Source organism: Dromiciops gliroides, chromosome 4, assembly GCF_019393635.1.
Source record: "Dromiciops gliroides isolate mDroGli1 chromosome 4, mDroGli1.pri, whole genome shotgun sequence".
Lineage (NCBI taxonomy): Eukaryota > Metazoa > Chordata > Mammalia > Microbiotheria > Microbiotheriidae > Dromiciops > Dromiciops gliroides.
The window spans coordinates 211,660,086-211,687,984 of NC_057864.1; the positions used below are offsets into that span (position 1 = coordinate 211,660,086).

General features: G+C 38.8%; 1 protein-coding gene across 2 annotated transcripts in view; it reads left to right on the plus strand.

Annotated features, from left to right (window-relative positions):
* The window catches only part of PITPNC1 (phosphatidylinositol transfer protein cytoplasmic 1), a 395,894-nt gene that overhangs the window by 349,673 nt on the left and 18,322 nt on the right, over positions 1–27,899 (plus strand). For both annotated transcript variants that reach the window (XM_044004819.1, XM_044004820.1), the window contains exons 7-8: positions 3,319–3,474; positions 9,620–9,683. In XM_044004819.1, the coding sequence (XP_043860754.1) occupies positions 3,319–3,474; positions 9,620–9,683 (220 nt within the window). The remainder of the gene's footprint in view (positions 1–3,318; positions 3,475–9,619; positions 9,684–27,899) is intronic.

Consider the following 27,899-nt stretch of genomic DNA (forward strand, 5'->3'; position numbering starts at 1 on the left):
TTTTGCAAAATTTTCAGTGTGATATGGTATTAGCTATTATTATTTTCCCACAGCATAGTGTCTGGCACAGAGTAAACACTTAATAAATGTTGACCTATTAATTGATTGTTGCTCTACACTCCAGTTTTCCAGTCCTGGTTCCTCAACCCCTCGATGTGCTGTCACCTACAACCTGGCCCAACCCCTGGAAACCTTTTAAACAACTGGTATAGCCATATACATGTGAGGATAAATAACCAAAGAACAGATTCTGAAAGTTAAAAAAAAAATCAGGAGAAGCTTCTTGTAAGAGGTAGGATGGTATCAGGGCCTTGAAGTTAGCTAGGGAAGCCAGCATGGGGGACAACCAGGAGAAAAGCCCAGAGCTGAGCAATGGAATGTGTTATCTGAGGATCAGCAAGGAGGCCAGTGTCACTGAATGGAAGAGTACATCTTGGAGGATTGCTTTCAGAGTTAAAAATTCCACTTTCCGACTCATCTTTACATTGCCCAACAGACTTCAGTTCCCGTCTTTACTCATTTTTTTTTTCTCCCTTGCATTTTGTAGTATAGGAGGAAGAAGGGATACTTGAAGATGGTTGGGCTGAATCCCCATTAAGTTCTCCCAAGTTACAGGAGACCTTTTTGAAAGTTACCTAATATTTATGCCCTCTGCCTTACAGGCAGGAAACCACATCTCACATCTGTACTTCACAACTAGTCTCAGGAAATCACAACTCACATCTGTACTTCTTTGGAAATGCAAGCATTGAAATTTGGGGGTTGTGCTTTTTGAGAGGGAGCTCTGAATGAATCTTAAACAGAGGTTTCTCAGTTGGCACAGAATGCCAAAGATTCAGTGGCTGAACACAGAATGCATTGTTTGAAAAAACAACTATCCATCTTCAGAAAGGAAGGAAATAAACATTTATTAAGTACCTAATAAATATCTGACACTTTACAAATATTATCTCATTTGATCCTCACACCTAGCCTAGAAGGTAGGTGCTATTATTACCCCCATTTTATAGTTGAGCAGACCAATGTCAAGTGACTTGCCTAGGGTCACAAAGCTAGTCAGGGTCTGAGACAAAATTTTTGCACAGATATTCCTGACTCCAGGCCCAGCACTCTATCCACTGAGTGACCCATTTGCCCTACTTTCTAACCCAAAGTTTCTGCCACCAAAGCATGTGCCCCAAGGAGATCAGTGACTAAAAGGAAGGCCCCACAGATACTCAAATATTTCTAATACCATTTTTTACTGCATTAGTCATGTTGTGAAAGAAGAATTAGAACAAAAGGGAAAAACCTCAAAAAAGAAAACAAAAAACAAACAAAAAAATAGAAACAGTATGGTTCAATTTGCATTCAGAATCCACAGTTCTTTTTTCTGGGTGTGTAGAACATTTTCCATCATGAGTCCTTTGGAATTGTCTTGGATCATTGTATTGCTGAGAAGAGCCAAGTCTATCACAGTTGATCATCACACAATGTTACTGTGTACAATGTTTTACTGGTTCTGTTCACTTCACTCAGCATCAGTCTACTTAAGTCTTTCCAAGTTTTTCTGAAATCTTCCTGTTCATTATTTCTTACAGCACAATAGTCTAATACCATTTTCTATAAATATCTACTGGAAAATGACTAAAAGAAGTTGCAATACATGGATATATTACAATATTACTATACTATAAGAAACTTGAATGTGACAACTATGACAAAGCTTGGGAAGAGAAAGCAATTGAAACTCAATGTTAGGAATTATAATGACCAATTTTAACCCCAAAGAAAGCAACTCCCCTCCCCTACCTTCTTTGCAAAAGTGAGGAACCAAAGGAAAAAAAAAAAAGAAAAAACCAAATAAACAAAAAAGTGAGGAACCAGAGGTGTGGAACTCTGCATAGCATGTCCAACTATTTTTGATATGCTGGCAAGATTCAGTGAATTATAAAAATAATAATAAGTGAAGGGGACCGTCATCAGGACCTAAGAGTAGATCTTGAGTGTCCATTGATAGGTACAGAGAAGATGATCCCACTTAAGCTCCTGCATGGCCATAGAGTGGATTTGGGGCCTATGATATTTTTATGAGTCTCAGAAGAGAGATCTGCCATAGTATTTGCTGTATCGTTTTCCTAACAGGGAAAGAATTGAAAATCAAATTGTGAAAAAGCAGGTTGCAGGCATAGTCCTGTTTCCTCCCCTCCAGGACTGTACTTGGTGAGTTTCCTCCCACATAGAACAGAGAATAAAATAGAGCTCAGTGAGGGTGAGCGTAATGTGAGACCTGATGCAGTTATGCTCCTGGTGGGTATTCTGTAAATGTTTTCTTGAGATAATGACATATTAAAATGTTCACTTTACAACTGAATATCCACAAACACAGCCAGAACCTAGGATTCTGCCAAGGGAATATTCATGTCATTTTTAGCAATAGCCTAAATATTTAGTAATAATAGTTAATATTTATATAGCGCTTACTCTGTGCCAAGCATTTTACAATTATTATCTCCTTTGATCCTCACAACAACCTTGGGAAGTAGGTGTTATGATGATCTTTATTTTATAGATCAGGAAACTAAGGCAGGCGGAGGTTAAAATGACTTGCTCAGTGTCCCACAGCCAGTAATTATCTGAGGCTGGTTTTGAAATTGGGTCTTCCTGACTTCAGGCCCAGCACCCTATCTACTTAACTGTACCACCTGGCTGCCCACCAGGACTAAGAATTTAAGATATTCAGACCACGTGGGCTTCTCCTTTATAGGGCACTAAAATGGGTCTCATGGTTGACATATGGTTAAGTTTAAATCTGTAAACTGTCTACCTCAATGTTTGGCTTCACTGTATGTGATGCCACTGTGATCAGAGTCAGAACTCACATGGAGTGATTTTGGTACATAAACTTCATTTTATTCCAAAAGCCTAGACAGCTAGACTGGGACCACCTCCATGCCACCATCTCCAGCGTCCTGATAACAAGATGATGGCTAAATATGGGTGCCTGGGTTCCGCCTTTTCCCCCCAACCCAGACTGTCTGGGGGAGGTTCGACCTCCTCTCCTGGCATGACTGTACCTACAGTCAGACTGGACTCCGTGCCACGCTCCCCACCCCAAACTGATCTGCCCTAGTGCAGTTATTTTTAGCTGTGGCTCTGATTATAATAATGTCTTTCCCACATTTTAATTTCATACTTCTTGAGATGTGTTTTTTTTTCTTAGAAAACAAGTTTCTGATGAAATGGCCAACAGCTGGTTTGCATGATACATACATTGAGTTACTTGTATTTATTAATTGTACTTCTAACTCACAATTTTCCCTTTTTTTTATTTTTCAGGATCCTAAACATTTTAAATCAGAGAAAACAGGGAGAGGACATTTAAGGGAAGGCTGGAGAGATAGTCACCAACCAATCATGTGCTCCTACAAACTGGTGACTGTGAAATTCGAAGTCTGGGGACTTCAGACCAGAGTAGAACAATTTGTACACAAGGTGAGTGAAAACCATGCTATGGATTTAAGTGGGGCCAAGGAAAGGCACCACCAGGGTGCATAGATGTATGTGCAAAAGTATGCACGACCTCTCCAAGGCAAGTTGATTATGAAATCCCATAGCACACCATTCATAAAATTCTTCTACTATTACAAATGAGCAGCTAAGTGACATGGTGGATAGAGAACTGAGCCAGGAGTCAGGAAAACCTGAGTTCACATGCAGCTTCAGATACTAAGTATGTGACCCTAGGAAAGTCACTTAACCTTGTTTGCCTTGGTTTCCTCTTCTGTAAAATGAGCTGGAGAAGGAAATAGCAAATCACTTCAGCATCTTTGTCTTTTTTTGTTTTGGTTTTGTGGGACAATGGGGGTTAAGTGACTTCCCCAGGGTCACACAGCTAGTAAATGTGTCAAGTGTCTGAGGCCGGATTTGAACTCAGGTCCTCCTGAATCCAGGGCCAGTGCTTTATTCACTGCGCCACCTAGCTGCCCCTTCAGTATCTTTGTGAAGAAAACCCCAAATGCAGTCACAAAGATTCAGACATGATAACAACAACAACAACAGATGTGCCAAGAACTGTGCTAATCACTGGGGATACAAAAGGAGGTGAAAGCTAGTTTCTGCCTTTATTTATTTTATTAGTGAGGCAGTTGGGGTTAAGTGACTTGCCCAGGGTCACACAGCTAGTAAGTGTTAAGTGTCTGAGGCCAGATTTGAACTCAGGTACTCCTGACTCCAGGGCTGATGCTCTATCCACTGCTCCATCTAGCTGCCCCTAGTTTCTGCCTTTAAAGAGCTCACAGACTAAGGAAGGAGGCAACATGTGAACAACTTTATACACACAAGTTATAGATGGGATAAATTGGAAATAATAAAACCTGTTGCTTAACTTTTTGTGTGGCTAAGTGACTTGCCCAGGGTCACACAACTAGCAAGTGTCTAAGATGGAATTTGAACTCAGGTCCTCCTGACTCCAGGGCTGGTGCTCTGTCTATTGGGCCATCTAGGTGCCCCAAGTGACTTAGCTTTGTAAGGAATAGGCACATGGCCCTGGTCTGCATAGGATACGTGAAAAATGTAAGCCCTTCTTCCATTTCTACCCCATCTAGTTAGCCTGGGCATTATTTGGGGTTGTAGGAGAGGCTGCAGATCTTTGCATTTATCTATAACACATGGCAAAGACCTGAAATACTAACTTGAGGATCCAGAATCGAAATACTTGGTTTTTGCAGAATTCTTCACCAAGTCAGATGATGTACCTAAGGCATGCGCATCACTGGTAGTCTAATGCGGTGGCTAGAGAGCAGGCCTTGAGGCCCATACTGCCTGTTTCACCTCATTGCTTTTCCAGAGGTATCAAACTCGGAAATGTTGAACAAAATAAGTAAAAAGCCAATATAACATTGATGTTCATTTATGATTTTCTAAGTCAATATGTGTCAAGTTTCTGTTTGAGTTTGATGCCACTGCTTTAGGCAACTGTATCTATATGTTGTAGAGAAGGTGCCAACCTACAATAATGGAGAGAATTTCCTCATTTGGGACTTCTCTTTAAGCAATATAGTCACAGGCCTATCCCCTTCCCCTTTTCTCTGTGTAAAGGATTTTGCTGACATCTAAATCCTGTAAATGCTGCAAATGTTAGCTATTATTAGCACTTAAAAAGTAGTGCTAGAATTGAGTGCTCAAGGAACAGTCTCTATCTGCCTCCACAGTTCTCACCCATGGAAAACTTGGTATCATAAATAGCAACTAAATGTGGATTGAATTTGAAAACTCTTAATGTTTTAATTAATGAATAAGTATTGTTGATGATGTTGTTGTTCAGTTGTTTCTGTCGTGTCTGTCTCTTGATGACCCTATTTGGGGTTTTCTTGGCAAAGATACTGGGGCAGTTTGCCATTTCCTTCTCCAGCTCATTTTACAGATGAGGACACTGAAGCCAACAGGGTTGAGTGACTTGCGCAGGATCACACAGCTAGTAAGTGTCAAGTGTCTGAGCCCAGATTTGAACTTAGGTACTCCTGACTCCAGGGCCAGTGCTCTATCTACTTCACCACCTAGCTGCCCCTTGATGCTAAATTTGAACTCAGGTCTTCCTGACTCCAGGCCTGGCCCTCTATGTAATGAACCCCACTTAGTTGCCCCCAATGAATTAATACACCAAGCTTTATTCAAGAACCAGCTCCCTGACCACTGCAGAGCCTATAATGATTAGTATAGTTGGAACACATGGAAATAAAGGTCTAACTCCCCTTCTGCCACCAGCCATTCAGCAATAATTTAGTCAGTCAGTAAACATTTATTAAACACCTCATATAAAGCCAGGCATTGTGCTGAGTGCTTTGGATACAAAGAAAGGTAAAAGACAGCCCCAGCCCTCAAGGGGCTTACGGTCTAACAGGAGTGACAGTATGCAAACAACAACGTATTGAAAAGATATATACAGGAGAAAATGGAAGTAATCAACAGAAGGGGCACTGTCATTAAAGAGAATCAGGAGAGGCTTCTTGTAGGAGGTAGGATTGTATAAGGGCCTTGAAGGAAGCTAGGGAAGCCAGCATGGGGGACAACCAGGGGAAGAGCCCAGAGTTAAGCTATGAGGATCAGCAAGAAGGCCAGTGTTCCTGAATGGGCAAGTACATCTTGGAGGATTGCTTTCAGAGTTACAAATTCCACTTTCCGACTCAGCTTTATATCCCCTCTGACATCATTCCCAAGACATCTCTGCTGTCCATCCCTTGAGGCCAGTACAATATCCCCTCCCTCAGGCCACTACCATTACAGAGTTTTATCATTCCTTCTCCTGAAGCTAATAATGAGATTGCCTGGCACCAGCCCAGTAATTTTCCCATGGGTGACTCAGCCTAACCTTGAGAATTTTATTCTCATCTTCAAAATACCTCCCAGCATTGTATAGGATTTTGAATTTTCCCTGGTGCCCATTCCTAAATAGAATAAAGTGTTGTCAAAGCTCAGAAAACACACCTGCTGTGGCATCAAAGTGACTAATTAGTATCTGGGGATGGCATTTCCATGGGTTTCAAATTTCCAAGTAGGCCTCTCGATGAACACCTTTGTTTCTTAAGAATCCCTTCACAGTCAGAAAAGCCATTAAAATGTGAACTCTTGAAGCATTCTTGAATCCTGCTTTCCGACAGGCAGCTGTGTTGTGCCTAATGTAATGGGTGTATTTCCCGATGCCATGGCTGCTCTTTCTTTGAATCTTATCATTTTCACATACTCAGCACTCAAGTGTCTATTGTTGCATGTTGGCTGCTCATTTTCATTACGTGTGTTTTCCTCCTTCCATGTCATAAAAGCCTCTTTCGCTCCTCAGATGCCCTGAGTAATAAACACTTCATTATAAGCACTTTTCCCGCTTCACAAAAACCCACAAAATTCAAGTCTATCATTTACTGAAACATGCATGAGATGAGAGGTTTTGTCAGTCGCTGGATAGGTTCGGCAGGATGGAAGGAATGTTAAGATGCACTGTGTGTGTCATGGAAACATACACAGGTACACTCGTGCATGTACAAAAAAACAAGTACGCGGGGCAGCTAGGTGGTGAAGTAGATAGAGCACTGGCCCTGGAGTCAGGCGTTACCTGAGTTCAAATCCGGCCTCAGACACTTGACACTTACTAGCTGTGTGACCCTGGGCAAGTCACTTAACCCCAATTGCCTCACCAAAAAAAAAAAAAAAAAAAGGGAAAAAAACCCAAGTATGTCAGAAATATACACCTGTGCACGTGTACTATATGAATAAGTCAGTCCATCAATAAACATTTATTAGGCCTCCACTTTGTGCCAGGCACTGTGCTGAACAAAGAATATTTATTTTAATGCTTCACAGAGCCCATAAATTTAAATGTTTTTCATAAAAATGTAAAAATACTCCCTCCAGAATTGCAGACTGCATGCAGCCCATCCCTGCCATCTCATCTGGTGCAACAATTGTTCATATCCTCCTGTAAATCCTCAACAGGGGGCCCATTCATCATCAACATGGGCATACTTTATATTGTGGCCAACTTCGGGGTAGGTCTGCTTAGATTGCATCACAGAGGATATGGTTCTAGTTATCTTGTATCTCTTTAAATTCTCTTACTATGTAATCTCTCTCTCTCTCTTTTTTTTTTTTTTTTTTTTTTTAGTGAGGCAATTGGGGTTAAGTGACTTGCCCAGGGTCACACAGCTAGTAAGTGTTAAGTGTCTGAGGTCGTATTTGAACTCAGGTCCTCCTGAATCCAGGGCCGGTGCTCTATCCATTGTGCCACCTAGCTGCCCCTATCTAATCTCTTTTTAAAAAATATGATATTTTATTTTTCCCCAATTACAATTTTTTAAACATTTTTTAAAAATTCTGTCCCTTCCTCATTCCTCCCCTCCCCTCACCTGCCCCCAGAGAGTGTAAGCAATTCAATACACTTTATACATATTCAGTCATGTAAAACATTTCCATATTAGTCATTTTGTACAAGAAGACTTGAATGGAAAAAAAATAGAATGAAAGTGAAAAATAAGCATATTTCAGTCTGTATTCAGACAGTATTAGTTCTTATCTCTTTCATGACAAATATGGCTTCCTTCTTTATTTAAAAGTCAAGTCACCAAACCAAGCATTTATTATGTACCTACTGTGTGCCAGGAAATGTGCTAAGTCAAGTCAAGAAGCATTCATTAAGTGCCTATTATAGATCCATCATTATGTTAACCACTAGAGATGTAAAGGAAGACAAAAAGCATCCCTGCTGTCAAGGTGCTCACAGGATCGCCTCCTTTATTAAGGAAATGACTTGCAGTGAACAAACCCATAAAATGAAGCAGGTGGAAAGAATATCCAACATCTTTTCCAGCTCTTTGAAAGAAAAAAGTCAAACTATGAGGGTATTTGGGTTGAAACTTTATTCTTGTGTCCTCAGTATATTTTTTTAAATGCAATTTACTCAGTAAATGCAATTTTAAATGTAAACAAGTTCTGGAAAATAGTTATTCAAAGACAAAAGAGTTAGGCTCAGTAAAGTGGAAAGACACTCAGCATGAATTTATTAATCATGTACTGTGTGTCAGCCACTGTATTAAGCATGGGAGTACAAGAAAAAAAAAATCAATCTCTGCCTTTAGGAGCTCACATTTTGGCCAAGGAAAGTCCATGCAAATAATTATATGCAAACAAGATACAGTGGGGGCAGCTAGGTGGCAAAGTGGATAAAGCACCGGCCTTGGATTCAGGAGGACCTGAGTTCAAATTTGGCCTCAGACACTTGATACTTACTACCTGTGTGACCCTGGGCAAGTCACTTAACCCTCATTACCTGCAAAAAAAAAAAAAAAAACAAGATACAGGATAGATTGCAAGTGATTTCAGAGGGGAGGTGCCAGCATTAAGGGGCACCAGGAAAGGTTTCCCCCACAAACACAAGATTTGGAATATAATGTAATGACATGATATGACATAATATGATATAATATAACAATAATGGCTGATGTTTTCATGGTGCTTTAAAGTTTGTAGAGCATTCTGCCTACATCATCCCATTTGATCCTCAAAACAACCTTGTAAAGTAAGTAGTTATTATCCTTACTCTACCCAACTCACAGGGCCCTTGTGAGGATCAAGTAAGATCAAATGCACTTTGTAAGGGCTACATAAATGTCAGCTATTTTCATTAAAGTATATAATGGCTCTTAGCCTATAATCCGGTGTGCACATTACTGTGTTCTTTTCCAACAATCATACCTCAGTCTTCTTGGGATAATGAGGGATGCCACCCTGACTCAGTAAGTGAAAAGCATCAGCTGTTTTAATTGAAGATAAGTGAGGACAGGCTTTCCACAGGTAACTAACCTCGAAGCTAATTGCCTTGCTTGAATTGCTGCCAAAGGGCTGTCATTAGTATATCCTTTTAAGACCTAAACATAAACACACAGTGAAAGTGACCCCATGATTCTCAGATACATTGCCATACATCCCCCTCTCTTTTTTTAAAGTGCCATTACTTTTTTAATGAATAAGAATGATTGCAATTTATATAGTGAGTGGGACTAAGAAACCTGTTTTCCCCGGGAAACCAGAAATTGGGGCAATTTATTTCTTAGAAGATTTTGTGACAAGGAGTTTTGCTTCCGCTTTTCAGGTGGTCCGAGATATTCTGCTGATCGGGCACAGACAGGCTTTTGCGTGGGTTGATGAGTGGTATGGTAAGTCGGTCCATTTTCCTTAAGCAACTTATAGAACATCCAGGAACTTTGACATTTTTCTGATTCTGTTTCAGTCCATCTGATTTCCATTGTTGCCTGGAAGTTAGGAGAAAAAAACATTCAGCAGGACTGTTTCCTGTCTTGAAAAGAGTGTGGTCCAAGTGAGCATGCTAATGAAATGTACAATCATAAACTATGGTCTAGAAAATAACTTTACAATCACTGACTAAGTGGAATCACCGGAAGTCCTATTCTTGCCTGTTTCACAGGGAATGACCCATGCAAACCTCCATAGGTCAATCTCAAACTTCTTCTCTTGCTATATTCCTAGAAGGAAAGGTTTATTCTAGATGGGAGGGTTTTTTAAGAGTCGCAAATATTTTATCAAATAAAAGTGCTTAAAATAATTTGTGATTAGAAGCTAGAGGACAACAATAATAATAATGGCCTAGCATTTATATAGCACCCTCAAAGCTAGAAAAGAGGTTTGTGCATTATCTCATTTGATTTTCCTTCCCATATACATGAAGATTTTACAAAGGCTTTGCTTAAAAAGCAACCTCCAAGGGAGAAGACAAATAACAAACAAGTTTTGGGTTCGTTTTTTGTTTGTTTTTGTTTACGGTTTCTAGTAAATGTTTAGACTTTTTCATCTCTGCCCAGCTTTCTCACCCCACAATATCATGCTTGTCATTTCTCTAAGAGGAAGAGTCCAGTATAATAGAATGAGCACTGGAGTTGGAGCCCAAAGATGTGATCTCAAGTCTGGGCTCAGGTGCTTAGTATCTCTTTGGCCCTGGACAAGGCTTTAGATCCTCTGAGTCTTTGTTTCTTCATTTGTAAAATGGGGGGTAACAATGCTAGCATTAACGTTCTCATCATAGTGTGGAGGTGATGCTGGGTTTTTCTTTGAAAGTTAATAATACCGGCCTCAGACACTTGACACTTACTAGCTGTGTGACCTTGGGCAAGTCACTTAACCCTCATTGCCCTGCCCCCCCCCCAAAGAAAGAAAGTTAATAATAATAGGGGCAGCTAGGTGGCACAGTGGATAAAACACCAGCCCTGGATTCAAGAGGACTTGAGTTCAAATCCAGCCTCAGATACTTGACACTTACTAGTTGAGTGACCCTGGGCAAGTCATTTAACCCTCATTGCCCCCCACAAAAAAGAAAAGTTAATAATAATAGCTATAGGGGGCAGCTAGGTGGCGCAATGGATAAGGCACTAGCCTTGGATTCAGGAGGACCTGAGTTCAAACCCAGCCTCAGACACTTACTAGCTGTGTGACCCTGGGCAAGTCACTTAAACCCCATTGCCCTGCAAAAAAAAAAAAGTAATAATAATAGCTATAATATATTTATATAGCATTCTTAAGGTTTACAGTATGCTTTACAAATATCATCTCATTTGATCCTCACAACAATCCTAGGAGAAAGGTGCTGTTGTGATTCCTATTTTTTTACAGTTGAGGAAACTGAGGCAGATAGAAGTTAAATGACTTGACCAGAGTTATAGAGCTAGTAAATGTCTGAAGCCAGATTTGAATCAGGTCTTCCTGATTCCAAGGGCAGCTAGGTGGCACAATGTATAGAGCACTGGCCCTGAAGTCAGGAGGACCTAAGTTGAAATTTTACCTCAGCTATTTACTAGCTGCGGGACCCTTGGCAAGTCACTTAATCCCATTTGCCTTAAATATCCGAGGCCATCTCCAGTCATTGTGATCTATATCTTGCCACTGGACCCAGATGTCTCTGGAGGAGAGAATGAGGTAGGTGACCTTGTACAGCACTCCCTCACTTAAATCCAATTCAGTTAAAGTCATGACATCACCCTGATGGAGACCCCACACAAATGAAGTTGCATATTCTTGAAGTCTTGAAGTACCAGCCTCATAGAGATGTGGGAAAGCCCTTTGTAAATGGCAAAGTGCTATGTAAATGACCAGAAGAAAGTCCATCCGTATTCAGATAGTATTCCCAGTTTTAAATAGGAATAAATGCATTCTATTAGTAGTTTGGGTTAGATCTGAATTTCTTAGAATCTGAGGATCTTAGATTATAGCAAAAAGGGACCTGGGAAGTCATCTAGTCCGACTCCTTCATTTTGTTGATAAGGAAACTGAAGCCCAAAGGTTGATTTGTTAATGAAACCCAGGCACCTGGGTGATTCAACAGATGAAGCACTGAAGTTAGAGACAGCAAGATCTGAATTAAAATGCCGTTTCAGACATTGGCTAGTTCTGTGAGCTTGGGCAAGATGTTTACCCTCTCTCAGCCTCAGTTTTCTCCTTCCTTCTATCCTTTATTTAAGAAAGGATGTTAGATTTGAAATAAAGGAGTGGATCAGGTTAAATGGTCAGGGATGGTCAATGTGCCTCCATAAACCCCCAGCCCCAGTTCATCCTCAGCTATGATAACGGGGTCGTCTTTCTGGGTTTGCCCAGATCTGTAAAACATTAGAAAATCAGTACTTGGGGCAGCTAGGTGGCGCAGTGGATAAAGCACTGGCCCTGGATTCAGGAGTATCTGAGTTCAAATCTAGCCTCAGACACTTGACACTTACTAGCTGTGTGACTGTGGGCAAGTCACTTAACCCTCATTGCCCTGAGGGAGGGGAAAAATCAGTACTTGCTGTTCACTCTTTTCGTTTTGTATTTCTTTACCACTAAGTCCTAGACTACCAACACATAGCACTGCTGGGATTTTTGAGACAGCCAAAATGTGGCTACTCTCTGCTTCATAAAAAGATATTTTTCACATACCCAGACCAAGGGATAGGCTAGGGACTGTCTTCAGCGAGTGAGTCTTCTGGTTTCTAACACAAACCTATATGTGCTTGAGTCCAGGCTACTTTCAAGGTTTAGGGCAAGAACACATAGTCCTTCCCACAATCTGTCCAAGCTTCACCCTGAAACATACTTCTAAGTACACGATTTGCTTAACATCAGTCCTCTGATCCAAGAGATTATAGGCTCCAAATGGTTTGGCCATGACAAAAAAGGAATTAATCAAAAACAGGCCGCTTTGAGGTTGATAGATTTCTTCACAGTGCCCAGGGTCTTAAAGAGAGAACCTTTCAGTAAACATCAGAATTGGTAATAGGGAAACCACTCCACATCCAATGTTAAGGTTCCTCTAAATAAGGTTGTTATAAGGACCTACTGAGATAATGTATATAAAGGACTTTACAGGTTTTCAGGCATTAAATAACTGTCTCTTGTTATTGATAGTTTAGGGGGCATATTCAATAGAGCCCTGGCCTTGGAGTCATAAAGACCTGAGTTCAAATCTTATTTTATGCACATTCTAGCTGTTCAACCCTGGGCAAGTCAATTAGCCTCTCTTAACCTCAGTGTCCTCATCTGTAAAATGGGAACAATAGCACCTACCTCCCAGAGTTGTGACAATCTAATGAGATAATATTTGTGAAGTGCTTTGCATACCTCAAAGCACCACATAAATAATAGCTATTATTGTTGATGTTGTAAGGGGCAAGTTGTGAAAAGAACTTAGAGGGAGCCATGAAGGACTATTATACAGAGAATGGGAAATGCCTCTTCTTCATCAATCAATCAACAAGTACTTATTACAAACCTACTGTGTCAGTCAGTAAACATTTATTAATCATTTGCTGTTTGCCAGACAGTATGTTAAGCTCTGGGGATATAAAGACAAATATGAAACACTTCCTGCCCTCAAGGAATTTACATTCTAAGAGGGGAGACTGTGTGTGTGTGTGTGTGTGTGCGCGCGCACATGTGTGTGTATATGTGTGAACATGTACATATACACCAACACATGCCACATATAAAGATGACACATGGAAACCTTGGAGGCGAAGGCACTAGAAGCTGAGGGAATTGGAGTTGGGGGGACCAGGAAAACCCTCCCACAGAAGATAGTGCTTGAATTGAGTCTTGAAGGTAACCAGAAATTCTAAGGGGTAAGGAGAGTGAACATTCCAGACTGGGGTGGGGGTAGGCAGGAAGGACAGGAAACATTTATATAAATATTGAAGGCCTGGAAATGAGAGATGGAATATCCTGTGTGAGGAACAGCAAATAGGCCAATATGGCTGGACCTAGTCAGTTTCATGACTTCCTCTAACTCCATTCTAGCACATGAAAAAGAATGGAGGAGGAAGATGGTAGGCAGTAATCCAGGTCTGAGCAGAGATGGGACAAAGGAACAAGGGATTCAAGAGCAGAGCATAGTATAGAGTTAACTTGGTTCACTAATGGGTCAAGATTGGGAAGGGAAGAAAGTGAGTCCAGAGCAAGTGTGATGGTCTGAGTGGTCAAGGGATAAGAAGTCACAATGAGGTCAAAGAATAGACGTAGAAGGAATAAGGCTGGGGGTATGCTGGAGCCAGATCCAAACTGACTTGTGAAAGCCTATTGTTAAATTTTCAGTGTAAGCATTCATAATTCAGGAATTGAAGAATATCAGAGCTTGATTAATTTTTTGTTGTTGATTGTCTAAGTTAGAAAGTGATGGAGAAAATGTTAATAATGAAGATTAAACTTAAAATTATGTCATGGAAAAGATGAGGGGCCCTGCCTGGATGAGGATCAGAATACAGAGCAGGAAAGCAGTGACCACACCTCTACCCATCTTGGAAGCACTTTAAACTTCCAAACCCCCAGAACTAACTCTGAAAATAGCAATTTGAAAAAACTTAAAACTTGAGATGGTGTTCCTCCACCAGGAATAGAACCCAACTTTAAGAGAAAGTTAAAAATCAAGTAATAGAATTGGAAAATGAGCAAACAACCAAAAAAGAACCTGATCATAAAAAGATCAAGACCCAAGCTCAGAACAAGACAGTGAAATGAAAAGAGCTACAAGTAACGCCTTACAGGGGGGAAAAATGTTAATTAGACACAAGCCCAACAAGAATTCCTGGAAGAGCTAAAAAATTATTTTCAAAGTCATATGAGGGGACAAGTAGGTGGCACAATGGATAGAGCGTTGGCCCTAGAATTAGGAGGGCCAGAGTTCAAATCTCGTCTCAGACACATAATAGTGTGACCCATGGTAAATCACTTAATCCCAATTGCCTCTCCCCTCCCCCCCCCCAAAAAAAATCAAGTGACAGTGGTAGAGAAAATATTAGGTAAAGAATTGAAAGCAAAGGAAGAAAATTATGAAAAGGCAATTAACATCTTGGTAAAAGTGGCACCAAAAATTATTAAAGAAAATAACAACTTAAAACAGAATTGGCCAAATGGAAACAGAGTATAAAAATTCATTGATAAAAATTACTTAAATGCAGAATTGGCTAAATGGAAAAAGAAGTACAAAAGCTCACTGAAGAAAACAATTCCTTAAAAATTAAAATTGGGTAAGTGGAAGCTAATGACTCCATGAGACATCTAGAAATAAAGTTGAAAGAATGAAAACTTTATAAACCTTTATAGAAGTTGACCATAGGAGCAGCTAGGTGGCGCAGTAGATAAGCACTGGCCCTGGATTCAGGAGTACCTGAGTACAAATCTGGCCTCAGACACTTGACACTTAACTAGCTGTGTGACCCTCGGTAAGTCACTTAACCCCCATTGCCCTGCCAAAAAAAAAGGTTGACCATATATCAGACCATGAAAACTTTACAAATACAGAAGATCAGAAATAGTAAGTATGTCCTTTACTGACTACGGCATAATAAAAAGTATGTGCAGTAAATAGCCTTTGAAGAAAGTGTCAAAAAATTAACTAGAAATAAGACAAGAAGAATAGAGGAAATAAACATAGGCAAAATAAAAGCAATTACTGCTTTTTGCCGATAATATGGTAGTTTATTCAACTCTAGAGTTAATACAAAAACTGAGACAAACAATTTTTAGCAAATAACAGTATGCAAAAAAAAAAAATAAAACCACAGAAATCATTAACTTTTTTGTTTTACCAACAAAGCCCAGAAGGAAGAGAAAGAAAGATAAATACCATACAAAATACATAATGCATAAGTTCTTAGAAATCTACCTACCAAGATACACAATGGACCTATAAAAATACAACTACAAAATACACTTTACATAAATACACAAAAGAGAAATATTAATTTACTCATGAGTAAACTCGGCCAATATAATAAACACAATACTACTACCTAAAGTAATTTAATTGTCCAGTGCTATATCAAGCAAACTACCCAAGGATTATTGTATAGAAATAAAAAATAATAATAATCATGAAATTTTACTGGGAAAACGAGAAAACAGTTTGTTACAAATTAGGTTTAGACAAACACTTCACACCATATACCAAGATAAATACCAAATGGACATATAACTTAGACATAAAAAATGACAGCATAAATAAATTAGAGGAGAAAGTAAACAATTAGCTGTCAGCCATGTGGATAGGGAATACTTCATGACCAAGGGATAGAGAGAATCACAGAGGATAAAATGGACAATTTTGATTACATAAAATTTAAAAAGTTTTGCACAGAAATTTAATACAGTTAAAATTAGAAGCAAACAGTTAAGAGGGAAAAAAATTGTAGCAAGTTTCTCTGATAAAGGCCTCATATCCAAAATATATAAAGAATTGATTCAATCTATTAAGAACTAGAGCCATTCCCCAGTAGATGAGTATTCAAAGGATATAAACAGACAATTCTTTAAAGGAAGAAATCTAACCTATAAAAACCATATGCAGCATATTAATGCCCCAAATTACGAATAATGAAAAAAATACAAATTAAACAACTCTGAGGTTCCCCTTCTTTTTAATTGCTTTGGCAAAAATTACAAAAAATGGAAAATAGTTGTTGGAGGGGCTATGGAAAAATCCAATTGCACATGATATGTATAGAAATTATTTTTGTAGTGGCAAAGAACTAGAAACAAATGAATACCTCTCAATTTAAGAAGTGGCTAAACAAGTTACAGTATGTGGATATAATGGAATATTGTCACATCATAAGAAATTACTAGATAGCAGTTTTAGACAAACATGAATTGATATCAAGTTCAGTGAGCAACACCCAGATTATAATTTATGCCATCACATTAACATTGTTAACAAAAATAACAAAACTGGGGCAGCTAGGTGGCGTAGTGGATAAAGCACTGGCCCTGGATTCAGGAGGATCTGAGTTTAAATATGGCCTCAGACACTTGACACTTAACTAGCTGTGTGACCCTGGGCAAGTCACTTAACCCGCATTGCCCTGCAAAAAAAAACAAAACCAAAAAAACAAAACCAACAAACAAAAATAACAAAATTTAAGAACTCTGGTCAATGTAACTGGAAGCCATAATTCTAAAGGACCAGTCATGAAACATGTTACCCACACCTTCTAATAGAACTTGAAATATAGAATGAGATACATTTTTGGTCATGACCAATGTGGAGATTTGCTTTGCTTGGCTATCCATATTAATATAAGCATATCGTTCTTTCTTTTAGAAAAGTTGGTAACAGGGTAACCACAATTTTAAGAAAAAGATTAAAAAAGGGTCATTGAGCATGTTTTTTTAATACACAGAAGAGAACATATGAAAGGTCAATGGGAGACAGAAACAGGATAGCTTTGAAAATAACATGTTGAATTTGTTATATTAATGGAAAGAGATTCAAGCTATAAATGGTATAGATCTATGACTGCATGCCCTTTTTCTGATCTGCCTTGCATGCAAAAAGTAGTATTTTGTTGTTAGAGAATATTTTTTTAAAAAGAACAGACCATTTCAATTATAGATTATTAGTGTTGATCAGATTTCTTTACTCTCCACCATCTTCTTTGTAAAGACCAGGGTTATTTGGGGGGAGAGGGGAGAGGGAAAGATGGTATGATGGAGGAAAATAAATAATTAACATTCACAACAGTGAACATGAATAGGATACACTCCTCCCCCCCTCACCCCCCCCAAAAGAGGAGGGTAACAGAGTGGATCAAAAATCAGAGTACAACTTTTTGCTTCAAAGAAAGATATTTAAGAGAAAAATTTCATGGAGTTAAAGTTTATGAGGCTTCAAATGAATTCAAAAGAGGTATAGCAATCATGCTCTTAGGCAAGGCAACAATAAAAAGATATGTTCAAAAGAGAAAAGCAGCAAAATTGCATTATGTTTAAAGGCACCATAGATAATGAAATAATACCAATACTTAATGTGTATGCATGGGACAGCATAGCAACTAAACAAAGGAAAGGTTAATCAAATTACAGGAAAAAAGTAAACTATAAAATTATAATAGTTGAATGTCCCCTTTAGACCTTTCTGGTCTAGACACACTAACAAAATATAAAGAATAAAGAAGTTAAGGGCCTGAGTAGAATTTTAGAAAACTTAAATATTATAGATTCCTAGCAATTACTGAATGAGAATTAAAAGAAATATACGTATTTCTTAGCTATGGATAACATCTTTATAAAAATTTACAGTGCAAAAAAGCAGACATATTAAACACATCTACTGATGACAGTACAATAAAATCATAATCAATGAAGGGCATTTGAAGAAAAGACTGAAATTTTAATAGAAATTAAATAATTTAATCCTATAAAGTTTAAGGCAAAGAACAAATCATAGAAACAATAATTTCAAAAAGGAAAATAATAACAGTTAAAATGCCAAAACTTTTAGGATGCAACCAAAGCACTCCTGAAGGGAGACTATTGTATCTCTAAAGACTTTAACAGAAGAAAAAACAAGCCAATATATTTGTAACATAGGAAAATGATAGATCACAAAATCCTAACCAAACACAAAATATACAAATTCTAAAGAAAAGGTATTGATTTCATGACTAAAACTGGGATCTAGTTTATAAGAAAAATCAGTAAAATACATAAACCATTAATTAATTTGATTTTCTTAAAGAGGAAAACCAAATTGCTAGTATAAAAAAGAAAAATGTTTCACAATAGGTGAGGCAGATATAAATGAAATTATTTCAAACTATTTCCCCCAACTATATGTCAACAAAACTTAAAACATTAGTGAAAAGGATGAATGTTTACAAAATATAAAATAACTAGGTTAAAAGAATATGGAAGGGGCAGCTAGGTGGCGCAGTGGATAGAGCACTGGCCCTGGATTCAGGAGGACCTGAGTTCAAATCTGGCCTCAGACACTTGACACATACTAGCTGTGTGACCCTAGGCAAGTCACTTAACCTCAATTGCCTCACCAAGGGGGAAAAAAAAACCACGGAAACAGAAATTTTAAATAATGTAATTTTTTTTAAAAAGAAATTGGGGCAGCTAAGTGGTGCAGTGGATAAAACACCAGCCCTGGATTCAGAAGGACGTGAGTTCAAATCCAGCCTCAGACACTTAACACTTACTTAGCTGTGTGACCTTGGGGGAGTCACTTAACCCTCACTGCCCTGAAAAAAAGAAAGAAAGAAATTGGACAAGCCATCAATGAACTGCTAAAGACAAAATCCATGAACAGATGGATTTACAAGTCATTTCTATTAAAATTTTGAAGAATAAGTCATTCTAATGTTGAAATTAGTTCCAACATTGGAATTGTTTGCAGAAATAGAGAAAGAAAGGATTCTAATAAATTTAGTTCTATAAGACCAATATAGCTCTGATACCTAAACCAGGGAGAAATAAAGTAGAAAAAGAAAACTCTAGACCAATATCAGTGATAAATACAAATTCAAAATTATTAAACAAGTATTAGCAAGGGGCCTGCAACATATTAAAAGGCATATACAATGACCAGGTTAGAGTTATCTCAGGAATGCAGAGTTGATTTAATATTAGGAAAACCATAAACATAATAGGCCTTATTAATAAGAAAAAATATATAAATCACACCATTTTATCAGGAGATACAGAAGCTTTTGACATAAAACTTTGATGTTAAAAACATTTTTAGGGGGCAGCTAGGTGGCACAGTGGATAAAGCACCGGCCCTGAATTCAGGAGGACCTGAGTTCAAATCTGACCTCAGACACTTGACACTAACTAGTTGTGTGAGCCTAGGCAAGTCACTTAACCCTCATTTCCCTAAAAATAAAATTTTTTTTAAAACACACACATAAATAGAATGTTATCAAACCATCTGCTAGCATTATATGTAAAAGCAAAATGCTTAAGTCCTTTCCAGTTAGACCAGGGTCAGATAAAGTATGGTTGTCTATTACCATCACTATTTTTTTAGATAGCTTGAAATACTAGCTATAGAAATAAGAAAAGAAAAAGAAATGGAATAAGTGTAAAGAAGAAACAAAACTTTCACTTTTTGCAGATACTATAGTTTACTGAGAAAACCCTAAAGATTCAACTAAAAATTAATTCACACAACTAATACTTCAGTAAATTAGCAGGTTACAAAATAAAGCCACAGAAATCATCAACCTTTATCTATGTCACCAACAAAACCCAGCAGAAAGAGAGGAAAAAAATAATTCCATTCTAAAATGTTATATAAAGGTATTTTTAAAAAGTACTATCTGGCACATAGTAAGTGCTTAGCAAATGTTTTATCAGTCATTCAGTTTTGATTACATAAAACTAAAAAGGTTTTACAGAAACAAAACTAATGCATTTAGAATTAAAAGGGAAAGAGTTAACTAAGAATAAAATGACATCCATGGGATATAGGGATTTGATACAAATCTATGACAATTATAGCCAAAGGAGATAAACAGGCAGTCCTCAAAAAAAGAAGGGAAGCTATCCAACCATATTAAACTGTTTTAAATCATTAATAATAGGATAATTTCAAATTAAAACTACTCAATTAGAAAAGATGACCCAAAAAAGACAGCTATTGGAGGGATTGTGGGAGATCAATCACAGTATAAGCATTATTGGTGAAATGTGGGATGTGCAAATTTAGAGCCATCTCTACTCCAAATGTTCATATGGACTATTTGTGCTCAACCTAAGTAGAGCCTTCTGAGTTTGTATTGGTCTGATCAACCACAACTGGACACACTGACCCTGACATTATTTTGGTCCTCTTCAAGAATGAAGGACAACAACCAACCAACTACTGGAGAAACTCTGGAATTGATCTGACCCCTCTGGAAAGCAACTTGGAAATATGCCAACAGGTCACTTAAGTATCCTTCTGACATTTAAAAGAGAACCAGTAGAACAAATTACAGAATGACTACCATATTGTAAAGGAAAATAATTGTGAAAGACTTTAGAACTATAATCATTGCAGTGACTAATTACTACTTCAGAAGATTGACAATGAATCATGCCTCCCTCCTCTTGGCAGAGGTGCTAGACTGAAGATACAGAATGAAATGTATATTTTCAGATGTAGTCAATGTATGGATTCATTCTGCTTTACTATATTTGTAACAAGGAAGGGCTTTGGGCCAAGGGAAGTTAAGGGAGGATAAGAGGATAGTGGTAGTGATTTAAAAAAAAAAAAAAAAGGAAGAAAAGAGCATCATTTAAAAATATACATGAGGCAGCTCAGTGATTGAAGCACCTGGTCTAGAGTCAAGAGGACCTGAGTTCAAATCTTACTAGCTGTATGACCCTGGACAAGTCACTTAACTCTAATTGCCTCCAAAAAAGGAAACCAACTTAGACAGATGAGAGCAGAATGAAGTTTAAAAAGAGACAGAGGCAAGTAGAGTAATGTTGGAATTAGCATGTTAGATTTGAAACAGACTTTAAACACCAAGCATCGTATTTTTTGGAGACCTCTTTTTCTCCCTTTTGTAATACTGGTGCTTATTGATTTTTGTCAAGATTACAATCATAGGGCAGCTAGGTGGTGCAGTGGATAGAGCACCAGCCCTGGATTCAGAAGGACCTGAGTTCAAATCCAGCCTCAGACACTTGACACTTACTAGCTGTGTGACCCTGAGCAAGTCACTTAACCCCAATAGCCTCACCAAAAAAATATTATAATCATAAAAAGGAAAATTAAGATTGAGCAAGAGAAATGTACTGCAGGATAGCCTTGTGGGATTTTGGCTATGATAGGAGTAAGTAAAATATGGTTAGAGTAGTTAAGCAAAATGTAAGGCATCCATCTTTGAAGGCTTTTAAGAATAATATACCTAGGGGGCAGCTAGGTGGTACAGTGGATAAAGCACCAGCCCTGGATTCAGGAGAACCTGAGTTCAAATCTGGCCTCAGACACTTGATTCTTATTAGCTGTGTGACCTTGGGCAAGTCACTTAACCCTCATTGCCCACCCCCCACCCCCAAAAGAATAAAATACCTGAAAAATGAAGTAGAAAGAATGCTGGATTTTGAAGTCAATCAACCTTGGTTCAAATCCTGATCCTTCCAGCTTCTACATGTGTGACCTCCAATGGATCCCCTCACCTCTCTTGGACTTGGTTTCATCTATACAATAATAGTATTGGATTAGATGATGTCTGAGATTCCTTCAGCTCTATGCCTGTAAGCCTATGACCTCAAGATGATATGGATATTATCTTATCTAGGGAGAAGGACATATTGTCTAGGAGCATTTTGGAGAAAGTTGCCCCGAGCCCGAGGGTTCTGACCAGAAGCTTATCATTAGGTTTTAGCATCAGTGAATAACCTACAAGGTGGATGGGGATTTCAATGTATGTCCCAGTCCCCTACACATCTCCTCTCCATCTGGCAACATCCAAACATACAGCTCTCTGAGAGGGTCCATGGGGCTACTATCATTGTGATATGGGATCCTCAGGAGCTTCAGCTGATGGAAAAAAGTAAAACCTAGCTAACTCATTGCTCATAAGGTTGTTGTTCATCCGTTGTTCCCAAAGGTGATGTCTTGAGTTGCACATGAGTTGGATTTAAGTGAGGCAGAGCTGTGCAAAGTCACCAGCCCCACTCTCTCCTCCAGAATCATTGGAGTCCAGTGGCAAGACAAGAGTCAAGATGCCTGGCGATGGCCCCGGATGCAGTGGCAGACCTTGGCCTTTTTAAATTAAGGTCTTTAGCTCATAATTGAAGGAAACCAGAGAAACCAGGAATTGATGAGCAGGGAGAGAATTTCAGGCAAAGGGGACAGCTAGTCAAAATGCCCAGAACTCTTAAGGTAACCTCTTGTACAAGCCAAATACATCCTGTTCAAAGTGCTAAGAAGTTCCTCCCTCAGACAGAGCATTTGGGAAAGGAGGTTAATAACTCGGATCATTCTTATTGAGGCTGGATTTCCACCAGTCCAATAATTCACTTATAATTACCCCAAGTCTTTTCTATCACTTGTATATACAAACCCTTGGTGAGTTTTTCATTAGTACATCAGTGCATGGAAGATCTGTGATTTGGGCAGCTCAGAACTCATCTATGATTTGATTACTAAGTCCTGAATAATTGAGCCTCTTAGAAGTTATATGACTTCCCAGGGAATCTACATGGGGCAGCTAGATGGCACAGTGGAGAGTACCAGACTTTGAGTGAAGAATATTCATCTTCGTAACTTCAAATCTTACTAGCTGTGTGATCCTGAACAAGTCACTTAACCCTGTTTGCCTCAGTTTCCTCATCTGTAAAAATTGTTGGAGAAGAAAATGGTGAGCCACTCCAGTATCTTTACCAAGAAAACCCCAAATGGGGTCATGAAGATAAATGACTGAACTCTGAAAGGAATCTACAGCTAATATCAGAGATAGGATTTGAACCTGACTTTAAAGCTAGTTAATATATCTATTAGACTATGCTGACTTTTTAAAAAAATGAGTAAATATAGAAAAAAACAACAGTAAGAAGATCCCTGTGTGCAACTAAATCAAGTTGACAAGCATTTAAGTGCTCACTGTGTTCCAGCCGCTATGCTAAGCTACAAAAACAAGTAAAGGCATAAACCGTTCTTGTTCTCAAGGACCTCACAGTCTAATGGAGGAAACAACATGTAAATAACTATGTACAAGCAAGAGATATAGGGAAATAAAGGCTAACCAAGGGAAGGCACTAACAACTCTTGCAGAAAAGTGTCTTGCAGAAGGTGGGAGTTTAGCTGAGACTTGAAGGCAGCTAGGGAATCAATTTCAATTATGAGGAAGTTTTCCATTCTAATTTAGATAATTGTAAATCTCTTCACATGTGCGCACACACACACACACACACATGCAGCCCAACTTCCTCCTCTTATTTGATAGGCTAAAGAAAGGTGGGAGATTGTGGTAAGATTTACTCTCCCTAGTGGTATTGCTTCTGTATTTTTTTCTTAACCAAAACATTGGGCATCACATAACTATTTCCTTGAACAGACTGTACTGATGTTCACTGTAAAACATAACCACTTCCCTCTTAGAGGAGTTGAGTTTGCTTTTCAAAGTTCTTTGCAACCTGGCCCCTTCCTATTTTTCCACTGTTTACACTTAACTCCCCTCCGTCCACATTCTACAATATACTATACTAGGTATTTCTCCAATGCCACACTATATCTTTCATCTGCAAGGCTTTGAAGTGGCTGTGTTCTTCCACTCTCCCCGCCCCTCCCCACCTGAAAGACTGTCCCTCCTGCCTTCCCTGGTTTCCTTCAATACTCACTTCAAGCACTACCTTCTATGGGGAGGCCTTTCCTGGTTTTTCTACTCCCCTTTCCATGCTACCATATTCAGCGCTTTCCCTACCAAGGTTACCTTGTATTTTGTGTGTCTTATATATATATATCTACATATGTACATGTCTGTCTCATTAGCATGTAAATTTGTTGAGGGAGGAATTGTTTTGTTTTTGTCACTGTAATCCACAGCATCTAGCACATGGTTAAAAAAAAAAAGTTTAATACTTGATTGATTCAAAGGATTTCCAGAATGCTATGCCATGACTGATTTGGTACCTTAAAAAAACTTTTGATAATTTGATCCCTCCCCTTCAAAAAAAGGGTTAGGATATAGATAGGGACACTTGATTATAAAAGTGATTTATTAACTGTTCTAAGAATAGGCACTATACTAGCTTAGGTAGGTTGAGAGAAGGGATAGAAATCCTCTGAAGTTTTACTTTGGTCCTTAAGTTTCAATGATGGGGCAACTAGGTAGCACAGCGAATATAGGATTGGTCCTGGAGTTAGGAAGACCTGAGTTCAAATCCAGTCTCAGGCACTTACTAGTTGTGTGACTATGGGCAAGTCATTTTACCTAGATTATATCCAAAAAATAAAAAAAGGTTCAATGAGCTCTTGCATAAGTTACTCCTAGGCAATGGTTTTTGTTTTTTTGTCTTTTGTCTTTTTTTTGTTTTGTTTTTTTACATATTCCCACTGAGCATCAGAAGTAAGCCAGCTGAGTAGAATACAGATAAATGCTTCTGCCTCTGACCATAGATAGCTTTTATCATTGTTTACTCATTAGGGAGGTAATGTGGTACACTTCTAATCCCAGGTCTGTCCATTACCACCTTTCTAATAATTTAGGCAAATAATTTCACTCCTGGGCCTCTGTTTCCTAAACAGACTAAAGTAAACAGGTAGGCTGGAAGATCTTCAAGGACCCTTCCAGATCTAAGTCTATAATCCTATTTTCCCAGCTCTGGTATGTACTATGAATGGCCTCAAAATGAGCCATGAGCAGGGCAGCTAGGTGGCGCAATGGATAAAGCACCAGCCCTGAATTCAGGAGTACCTGAGTTCAAATCCGGCCTCAGACACTTAACACTTAGTAGCTGTGTGACCCTGGGCAAGTCACTTAACCCCAATTGCCTCACTAAAAAAAAAAAAAAAATGAGCCATGAGCCACTGCATGAGCCAAAAGCCCCAAATGACTATAGACCTTTGTGAACATCCTTGCTTACTTTGATGACTCGAGAGAAAACCCTGAAATCTGTCACCTCTGTGCTGATGACTCATCAATCCATAGATCTATTCCCTATTTCTCCTCTGAACTTTAAACTGGAATCACCTGTTGGATATTTCAAACTGTATGCCCCAGAGACATGTCAAACTCAACACATCCTGAACTGAATTCATTACTCTTTGCCTCCAATCTACTTTTCTTCCAAACTTCCCCATTTCTGTTGAAAACACCACTACTTTCCTAGTCTTCTAGGTTTATGACCTCAGTGTCACTGACTCCTCACTCTCCCTCACCCCACATAGTCATTCAGTTGCTGCATCTTGCCACTTCTACTTTCACATCCCTCAGATCCACCTCCTTCCTTCTACTTACTCAGCTACCACCTTAGTTCAGGCCCTCATCAGTTCTCTTATGGATTATTGCAAAGGCTTCCTCACTGGTCTTCCTGACTTTTCTCTCCCATCTTCAAACCATACTGTACTCAGCTTCCAGAATGATTTATTTTCCTTAAGTATAGATCTGACCATGTCATTCCTCTCCTTAGTAAACTTCAGTGGCTCCCAATTGCCTCTAGGATAAAATTTTAACTCCTTCATTTTCTTTTCAAAGTCTTTCACAATATGTCCCCAATCTCTCTCTCTTTTTTGGAGGGGGGTGAGGCAATTGGGGTTAAGTGACTTGCCCAGGGTCACACAGCTAGTAAGTGTCAAGTGTCTGAAGCCAGATTTGAACTCAGGTCCTCCTGATTCCAGAGCTAGTGCTTTATCCACTGCACCACCTAGCTGCCCCTCCCAATCTCTATTTCTAGACTTACTGTACATTTGTACTCCTCTCACACTTGGTGATTCAGCCAGACTGACTCTGTGCCTCATACCTGAGACTCCATCTTCTGCCTTTGAACTCCCCATCCCTTGGACTTGGAATGCATTTTCCTCTTCACTTTTTTCTCATAGAATCCCTCATTTTCTTCAAGATAGTGCGTGCACACACTCGCACACACACATACACACACACACACACACCCCTACAAGATGCTCTTCCCAATCTCCTTAACTGCCAGTGCCCTCCTTACCAAACCATTTTGTAATTCACTACCTGGTATTTATTTGTATTTCTTCTCCTTATATGTATTCTGATAATTACTTATGTACTTGACTTCCCCCATTAGAATTTAAGCTCCTTGTGAGTTGGGATTGTTCATTCATTACATTTGTATCCCTAGAACTTGGCACAGTGCCTGGAATTTCATACGTAGTTTATAGAGTTGTTATGAGAATCAACTGAGATTTTAGACATGCTTGCTTACTCATTAGGGAGATGATGTGGTACAGTGCCAATCCCAAGGTTGCCAATTACTACCTTAGGCAAGTAACTTCACCCCTCTGGGCCTTGGTTTCGTCATTTGTAAAGTAAACAGGTAGACTAGAAGACTGTCAAGGACCATCTAATAAAGTGTTATAAACTGATTGCCCCCGTATCTCAGTCACTCTTTTTTTTTGGGGGGGGGGGTGGCAATGAGGGTTAGGTGACTTGCCCAGGGTCACACAGCTAATAGATTGACCCCATATCTCAGCCACAACAGTTACATCTTTCCTAATAGTCTCAACCAGTCTCTATATACAAAATACTCCTGATTTAATCCAATCCAATCCAGCCCAACAAGCATTTCTTAAGCACCAGACTCTGCTAGTCACAGGGGAATATAAAGATGAAATGAAAACCAGTTCAGGCCCTCTTCAAATTCATATTCAAAGAATATATACCATTTATGTAGTGCTTTGTTTTGCAAAGTGCTTATATATTATCTCATTTTATCTTCCCAGTATCCCTGGGAGACAGGTGCTATTATTATTATTCCATTTTACCAATAAGAAAATTGAGGCATGAGGAAACAGAAGTTATATGATTTGACCAGAGTCATACAAATGATTGGCACTAAAGTGTCTGAAGTCAGATTTGAACTCAAGTCTCTTGAAATCAGGTAGAGATACCACACATTGGCCAGTTCATTCCAAGATATATCAGCAAGCCCCCTTCCAGATAATGATCTGGGCCCCCCCTTAAATAACATCAAATATAATCCTTTGGCTTCTGCATTTCCTGTGGATTGTTCTAGTCTTCTATTTTTACACCATAATAGCCATGCTGAAAATACTGCAGAGAAAATTCAGTAATATCTAAATGAAAAAAAGATTTTGAGAACCAAGCTTCTTTTCACAAAAGTCACCCTACTTGTGAAGGAGTTTGGGGTGAAATTCTTATTTTCTCAGCACCTCAGTGTCAGCTCAGTAAATGAGGGAGCAGTACTCTTTTAGGTATCAGATTCCTAAAGGCTAGTCAGAGCCCAAGCCTTGCTAAGGACAGGACTCTACAGGAGTAGGATGACTCAGTCACCTGTGAGTAGAATAAACCTTGTCAGAGCTATGGTTATGTGTATCCTCTTCATCACTGAACAGGGGACTGTTCAGAGAAAGGTAGGAGCATTCACTGAATAAGCATGGACAAACAGGGCCTAGGTCAGTATAACACATT